Raw genomic sequence first — 8,827 nt, 5'->3', positions numbered from 1 at the left:
CCGGATCCCTGACCCCGGATCTGGGGGTGTTATAATGTCGAGGTATTTGCTTAAGTCTATAAATTGACTTAAGCAGCCTACAAACCAAATGTTGATTTGGAAACTCAGAAAGTAGACCAGCTGACAGATGATACTCAGGTAGCAAAGCCATATATACTTTCTCATCTAAAATACCATGAAGGAAAGCATTCGTGACATCAAGATACTTGATATACCAGTTGTGCTTAGCAGATAAAGTAAACAATAAATGAAGAGTAGACATCTTGACTACCGGAGCAAATGTCTCAAAATAATAACCCAGCTGTTTGAGTAAATCCCTTTGCAACAAGACGAGCCTTGTCACGATCTACATCTCCATTAGCAAGATACTTGACCTTATATAACCATTTACAACCCACCATCTTCTTACCAGGTGGTAAAGGCTTAATCGACCAAGTTTGGTTGGCTTCTGGAGCTGCCAATTTGACACTCATAACTTCACACCAAGCAGACAGTTTGACAGCTTGTTTATAAGTAGGTGGCTCAGAAACTTTGAGAGGACATGAACACCACTGTGGATGCATCAAAAGGCGGATCAACCACATATGTAGGTAAGGTAGTACAAGCATTAAGGTAATATTGGTTGCAAAAATGTGAAGGAAGACCAGTATAGTAAGAGAATTTAAAAGGCAATTGTCTAGCACGAGAAGATTTTGAAGGATGAGTAACTGTAAGACGAGATGGAGTTGGCAACACTTATAACTCTTTTTCTATCAAAAAGTAATAAAAAACCTAATTTTGTTTTTGCTTAATAATTATATAAAAAGCTATTTAAATTCAAATACGCTAATGTGTCGATAAAGTTCACGTTCCATACTTTGTATGAAAGATGACTACGAACAGTGTTGTTGAGGTTAATGATCTGTCAAGAGGAAAGTTTGCATTTATGTTTTATTTGAAAAAGTTTTTTTTAATAAAATTAACTAGAAATTATGTCTTATTTAGAAGAAATTTGCGTTCATGTCATCATAAAATAAAATAACCATGAACAGAGAGATTTAAACTTTTAACTAAAATGAAAGAACTACATGAGGCTGCTTAAACTCAACGGTATTTTACCAGTAAAATGAATAAAACTTAGGCCTCCTAATTAAACACAGTAAAAGCCGGACAATTTTATTAGACTGCATAAGATAGATAGTGGTTAAGTTAGAAATTAGTTAAGGGTAGATTAGACATTTAATCTAGTTGAGAGTTAGTTACTTCCCGCCTAAAAGTTTATTCTTGTAAACTTGTATATAACTCAAAATAATCTGTATATTTTATTCATTCAATACAATTTTCATTTTTCATATTAGAAATTCTACATGGTATCAGAGCTATGATCTCTGTTTCTTTAGTTTGTTACATCTTTTTCCGCCATTAAAGCTTCAATCAAGTTTTTTTCATTCTTGTTTTTCGTTCTTTCAGTAGTAAAGTTCAGTGTTTCTATTTGCAACAATCATTCTACTGGTTGTTGATAGTAATCATAGTAAAATTGATTGAATTCGATCATTTTACGATCATTTTCTTTTTCTATCAATCTCTCTCTGTGTGACATTTCATCAAACATTATGTCTACATCGACGGATAATTCTACAGATGCTACAAAAACTCCAGAATCTGATCTTGAAAGTTCATATCAGTCAGTTACTTTGGATGCGAGTCATCCATTATATCTACATCCTTTAGATCATCCTGGTCAAGTTCTTGTTACTAGTGTCTTGAATGGTGAAAACTTCAATGAATGGAAAAGATCGATGTCTCTTGCACTTTTAGCGAAGAATAAACTTGGTTTTGTTACCGGAAAATTCAAGGTTCCTTCTGAATCATCTTCTTATCTTGCACATTGGCAGCGTTGCAATGATATGATAATTACTTGGCTTCTTAACTCTGTTGTTCCTGAGATTCGTTCTAGTCTTGTTTACATTGCTCTTGCAAGTGATGTTTGGGATGATATCAATATGCGTTTCTCTCAGAGTAATGGTCCACACATTTTTGTGTTAAAAAAGGCTTTAAGCTCTCTTGCACAAGAAAATCTTACTATTTATGGATATTACATAAAATTTAAGATGAACATATATCAATATCACAAGCAAGAAGATTAGAGAGCAAATCATGACAACATGTAATATGGTCTGTTGCTCCTGAATCAAGAATCCAATCTCTAGAGGCATGACAATTAACAAGGCATACAGAAGTGAACAGGAACGAGACAGAGTACCTGATTGAGGTGGTTCAAAGTTTGTTTGAGACAATTGACTTTGATTTAGAAGATTCAATAACTGTTGATACTGAATATCAGACAAACAATTTCCACAGAGTGTTTCAGGACCAGCAGAGCTTTCAACTTTCTCAGTAGAGGTTGGCACTGTGGATGAAGCAGCAATTTGAGCAACAAAATTGTTCGCCTGATGATTAGCCTTAGCAGGAGCAACATTTTGCTTATTCTTTGGTGGAAAACCAATCAATGAAAACAACGATCCTTAGTTGATTCTTTCCATGATAATAAGTGCACTCCAGATTAAACCTCCTTCCATCAGGCATCTTAACATCAGTTTTCTTGAAATCAGATCTAGGAAACCTAGCTTTACTCATAAGAGCAGCAGACTCGTCAGTAGTGTTTGACAGAGCTACATATTTCTCTGGTGTCTTCTTGTTGCAATAGTGACAAAACAGGTTGTTAGTGGAGGGAGAGGATTCATCATAAGGATTGACCACGATATTAGTGTAAACTTCATTTAATCCAACTCAAAAACTGAGTAACTTTCATAAGCCTCTTCATATTGTTCTTTTGCTTCTTAGCTTTACAGAGCAGACACATACACACTTACCTAATGGAGAGTTTACAAAGGTTAAACTTAAAGGAACTATAGTGTTAACATCTGAACTTACTCTTTATGATGTCTTTTGGTACCTAGTTTCCAATTCAACTTGATTTCTGTCAGTAAACTGACGTTATCTTGCCTTGCACCCTTCAATTTTTATCTCATCTGTGTTTTATTCAGGACTGTATAATGAAGAAACATTGGGGATTGGTAAACTCCAAGGTTCACTGGACAAGTTACTTCTACCAACTTCATCACAATTCACTTCTCTGTTTCCTCAGTTTCAGCTCACTGTAATGCTGCTCATTCAGACAATTCAAAACTTGGCATTCTAGATTAGGGTCACATACCTTTTCCTGTAATGCAGAAGATGATTGCTATTGCTACTCAAGTGAGTTCTGTAGTTTATTCCTTGTGATGTTTGTCATTTGCTAAACAAATCAGGTCTTCTTTTCCACTAGTACTAGTCATTCTAACTGAACCTTTTCATTTGTTCCATTGTGATTTGTGGGGGCCTTACAAGTATAAGACATATTTTAACTTGTAATTCTTTTCTTACTATAGTGGATGACTGTAGTAGATGTACCTGGGACCTTCTTGATATCAAATAATCTCAAGTATTCTTAATTTTTTCTAATTTTCTGATTCACATTAAGAATCATTTCAAAGCCTTAGTTAAATTGTGAGATCTGATATAGGCTCAAATTTTTTAATAAAGATCTTACAAAAGTTTCAGTCTTATGAATTGATCATCAAAGTTCTTGTGTTGAGACTCCTTCAACAAAATGGAAGGCTGAAAGAAAACACAGACATCTTCTTCTGTTGCAAGAGCTCTCAAATTCATTCAAAAGTTCCAATTCATCTTTGGGGAGATTGTTTTACTCACTACCACTTATATCATAAACAAAACTCCATCTAAAATCTTAAACAACTTATCTCCTTATGAAATACTTTTCATAAACCACCTCTCTATGATCATATGAGAGTATTTGGTTGTCTTGCATATGCTTCTACCTTGTCTAAGAGAGCAGATAAGTTTGCTCCAAGAGCAACTAAATATGTGTTCATTGGATATCCTCAACATCAAAAAGGCTACAAACTCATTAATATTTGAAACATGTCATAAGTTTGTGTCTACAGATGTTGTCTTTTATGAGATGTTTTTCCCTATACTACATCTGTTTTCCATTACTCAACCATGTTCCTGCAGATTCTTCTTTTATTGATGATTTAGTTATTGTCAATACTCCATCTTCTGCACCACACTGAGCTGGAACATCATCATTTTCCTTCTATTTCATATGATTCACATCATTCTCATGATACTTCACCTTCTGCTAATTCTCATCTTGATAATTCTCATGATTCTGATAACACTGATCATATATCTTCTTCTGATAGTGGTTCTGCTACAGTATTACCTATACCTGAGAAAAGTTCTAGACCTATTAGAGTAAAACAATTACCAGTTAAGTTCTCAGATTATACAGGTCTTCCAACAATTCTTAATAAGACTTGTGCCACAACTGTTACATATCCACTTCATATTGTTGATTCCGTGCAAGGTTTTACACCAACTTATCAGGCTTTTGTAGCAAATTCCACTGTCATCCCTGAAACCTTATTTTATTCTCAAGCTATAAAAGATTCTAACGGTGTAAAGCAATGCAATTAGAACTGAGTGCTTTGGAAGCCAATAATACTTGGCAAATTACTTCTCTTCCTCCCGGCAAGAAGGCAATGGGTTGTAAATGGATTTATAAAGTCAAGTATAAATCTGATGGTACTTTGGAAAGATATAAAGCCAGATTGGTGGCTCAAGGTTTTACACAGACTGCAGGAGTGGATTATTTTCAACCTTCCACCAGTAGCTAAAATGGCCACTGTCAGAATGGTACTATCCATTGCTGCTATTCAAAACTGGCATATTAATCAGTTGGACATTACCAATGCTTTTTTAAATGGAGATCTTCATGAAGAAGTGTACATGAGATTGCCTCCAGGGTGTGCCTATTCCTGCTTCTTTTTGTTGCACTAATCCTTGTCAGTGGTTTGAATAAGCTTTCTGATGCTGTTATCCCAATTTGGCTTTACACAATCAAGGGGAGATGCTTCTATATTTAATCTACATTCAGTTACTTCAGTTACAGTATGCTGGTTTATGCTGATGACATAATACTGGCTGGTTCTATGTCAAGCAAATTGGAAAGATAAAGAGTTTCTTGCTTCTAAGTTCAAACTGAAAGATTTAGACACTTGAACTATTTTCTTGGACTTGAAATAACAAGGTCTTCAGAAAGGCATATATATACATCAAAGGAAGTATGCAATGAATTTGCTGGAGAATACAGGTCTGTTAGCTGCAAATCCAAGTGCTATAACCATGGAAGCTCAACATAATCTCCAGTATGATTCTGGAACATCTTTTCCTGATGCTATGCAATACAGAAGATTGGTTAGGCAGTGATTTATTTGACAATTACCAGACCATACATTTCTTATCCAGTGCATATATTGAGTCAGTTTATGGCTGCACCAACAGATGTTCATTGGAAGGCTGCACTGAAATTAGTAAGGTACATAAAGGGTAATCCTGGCCAAGGTATGTTTTTATCAGCTAAAAGTCCATTAAATTGAAAGCTTTTTGTGATGCTGAATTGGGCTACATGTCCTATGACTAGATAGATCATTGTCTGGATATTGTGTCATGTTAGGAGATTCACTTATTTCATGGAAATGCAAAAAGCAGAATACAATAGCAAGATCTTCTGCAGAGGCGGAATACAGAGCTTTGGAAACTATACTATGTGAAGTCACTTGGTTGTACAATCTATTCAAAGAAATATATTTCAAGATTCCTACACCAGTTCCTTGTATTGTGATTATACATCTGCAATTCACATAGCTGAAATCTAGTTCTTCATAAGAGGACAAAGCATATCGAGCTGGAATGTCATTTCATCAGAGATAAAGTCAAGGAAGGGCTGGTGCAACCTGTGTACTTGTCTACCAAACAGCAACCAGCTGATCTACTTACTAAACCTTTGATAGCTGCAAGACTAACGTATTATTGAGCAAATTGGGAGTTCGAAACATGTTCAGACCTGCCAATTTGAAGGAGGGTATTAGACTGCATAAGATAGATAGTGGTTAGTTAGAAATTAGTTAAGGGTAGATTAGACATTTAATCTAGTTGAGAGTTAGTTACTTCCCGCCTAAAAGTTTGTTCTTGTAAACTTGTATATAACTCAAAACAATCTGTACATTTTATTCATTCAATACAATTTTCATTTTTCACATTAATTTGAAATAACAACATACTGGTAGAATTATTCCAAGTGTTCACAGTTTAGCGAAACCGCTAATATAAACTCAGTCACTGTAGAAATAATTCTGTAAAACTAAGTCTTTCATTTCCTTCGGCATATCCATGTATGCAAATTCTGTTGGTCCTATACGTTCAACCATTACTCTAGCCACCTCATCTCTGACCTCATCTCTGCCAGCTAATGCCAGCTCAGCTAATACAGCTCAACATTCTGTTTAAATTCTGTGGACACAATTGCAGTATATATAGTCATTGAAAAAGTGACAAAAGTGGTAGTAGTGTGTATAAGACTCTATTCTTCTTCTTCATAATTTGTTAAGTTTGTAAAACAGATTCAGATGGATTATAGAAATAATATCTTCTAGTTCTCATTTCTACACCTTCAATGCATTATATTTGCATTATCATCATGGTATCAGAGCATGATTTCATCAAAATCAACAGTTAATCGGTGTTCTTTTCAGGTGATCTTGTTCTTGTCTTCAATTCTTCATTATATAGATCGTCGATTTATTCGATTCGTCGTCATCGATATATTTCCTAGCAATTTCATTGTTCATATAATTTCTGATTTCAAGCTTTGCGATTAGTAACGATTAGTGTTTTGTTGATATTGGTTGAGATGTATAAATGTTTTTGTGTGTGCATATTAGTTGTTTATAGAATTTGGGAACGATCTATCGTTAATTCATTAATTTTTCTTCATCAAAATTGTGATTAGATCAGTATATTTGATTCTCTTCAATTAAGCAACGATTTATTGTTAATTTTGTGATTAGACCAGTATATTCTGATTCTCTTCAATCTAAGCAATGATTTGTTGTTAATTCACCCAATCTTCAAAAATAAATCAATTCATTACTCGATTCACTATGTCTGAAAACTAGATCTAGACCGTGTTTACCACCTAATAAGGATCCTACCCGTGTTATTTCATTCATCCTTCTGATTCTAATACTACTCAGTTAGTATCCGTCAAATTCAATGATACTGGATTCAGTAACTGGAAATGTTCGATGATGCTAAGTCTATAGCTAAGATTAAAATCGATTTTGGTTGATGGTATTATAAGCAAGCCTGAACCAACTACAGTTGAGTATAAAGCCTGGAAAGGTGTAATGATCTAGTGTGTGCTTGGTTGTTGTTCAATATGGATGATGTGATAGCTAAAAGTGTTCTGTTTCTCAAAAGTGCGCGTGAAATTTGGATTGAACTAGAGGAAAGGTTTGGCTATACATCATGACAACAAGTGTATTCACTGGAGCAGCAGTTAGCTGAATTGAGTCAAGGTTCTAATAATTATATCGAATTCTTCACTTAAAATTAAAATGATTTGGGATGCAGTCATGATGCAAATCCGTTTCCTACTCATGTACCTGTTTGAAATGCACATGTAATCTGGAACATAGGGTTTATCAGATGCAGCAAGATCAAAGAATGATTCAATTTATAATGAAACTAAATGAAGAATTTGCATCTGTGAGAGGAATATATGATGCAATATCCTATGCCTAACATCGCTAATGCTTATAGGCTCTTTGCTCAAGAAGAAATACACAAGGAGTCTCATCTGTGACAAGTCAAACTGAATCTTTAGCCTGTTTTTCAAAGAAGAAAAATTTCAAGAATTTTAAGCACAAAGTATGTTTAACAAGAATCAGTTTGTACCTAACAAACTACAAAAGGAGTTCAGGCAGGTGCTCCTGGGAGAAAACCTCAATATTTCCGCACTCATTGCAGAATTCCACCAGGGTTCAAATCTAACAGGGATAAGAAGGTTGCTGCTACAATTCAAGCTGATTTGATTAAAGAAGAAGGCTCATCCTCCACCACTTTTTCTGCTGCTCAGTACAATCAATTTCTGGAAATGTTAACAAACGTCAGCAATCTGGTTTTTCTTCTGTCAAGCAAAATGAGGACTCTTAGAACACTCATGCTCTTCTAGCAGGAAATATATGTCTTATGTCTACATATGATAAAGATTGGATTATAGACAGTGGGCAAACATATCATATTTGCTCTAATATTGATCTATTTAAAGATTACAAATAGTTACTGGTAGCAATAAGTTCATTACTGTTCCAGATGGGAGAAAAGTTCAGATAACTCATATAAGAAAAAATATCTCTAAAATAATGACATCATTTTATATAATGTACTTATGTTCCTGAGTTTTATTTCAATCTGATTTCGGTTAAGAGGTTATGTAAGGATTTGAGTTGTCAAGTAGTTTTCATTCATGACAAGTGTTATGTTCAGGGCCTTTCACGAGGAATCAAATGCTTCTTGGTAGTTCTTCACAAGGGATTATATCATACTGAACCCTGAAGAAACCGAGTCACAAATATGTGCACAATAGTTGAAGAAGCCCAGTTATGGCATCTAAGGATGTGGCATAAACCATTTTCTCATCTCAAGCTAGTAAATCCATAATTTGATACCAAAAATTGTGCCAATCAATTCATCTGTCAAGTTTGTCCTGCAGCAAGACAGACTAGAAAGTCTTTTTCTTGTAGTTGTATCAAAACAAAAGGTGTATTTGAATTGATCCATTTAGATATCTGGGGGACCATATCAAACAAAAACTCCAAATGGTTGTAATCAGTTTTTTAACTGTGGTTGATGCTTACAACCGATTTACTTGTGTTCATTT

General features: G+C 34.7%; 1 protein-coding gene across 1 annotated transcript; it reads left to right on the top strand.

Annotated features, from left to right (window-relative positions):
- The first annotated feature begins 5,175 nt into the window (after positions 1-5,175).
- On the top strand, positions 5,176-5,751 carry LOC141705528 (secreted RxLR effector protein 161-like). Its single transcript, XM_074508442.1, has 3 exons — positions 5,176-5,197; positions 5,353-5,448; positions 5,561-5,751. The coding sequence occupies exons 1-3, from the start codon at positions 5,176-5,178 to the stop codon at positions 5,749-5,751; spliced, it is 309 nt and encodes a 102-aa protein (XP_074364543.1).
- The last annotated feature ends 3,076 nt before the right edge of the window (positions 5,752-8,827 follow it).

Source organism: Apium graveolens, unplaced genomic scaffold (genome assembly GCF_009905375.1).
Source record: "Apium graveolens cultivar Ventura unplaced genomic scaffold, ASM990537v1 ctg9006, whole genome shotgun sequence".
NCBI classification, from domain to species: Eukaryota; Viridiplantae; Streptophyta; class Magnoliopsida; order Apiales; family Apiaceae; genus Apium; species Apium graveolens.
This window is presented reverse-complemented; position numbering and strand designations above follow the sequence as displayed.

Bases quoted from the DNA above. Each gene is read 5' to 3' on its own strand.
- LOC141705528 (XM_074508442.1), top strand. From the start codon at position 5,176: ATGAATTTGCTGGAGAATACAG. The intron at 5,198-5,352 runs GTCTGTTAGCTG...TTTCTTATCCAG, and splicing joins GAATTTGCTGGAGAATACAG to TGCATATATTGAGTCAGTTT. The intron at 5,449-5,560 runs GTATGTTTTTAT...GTGTCATGTTAG, and splicing joins AAAGGGTAATCCTGGCCAAG to GAGATTCACTTATTTCATGG.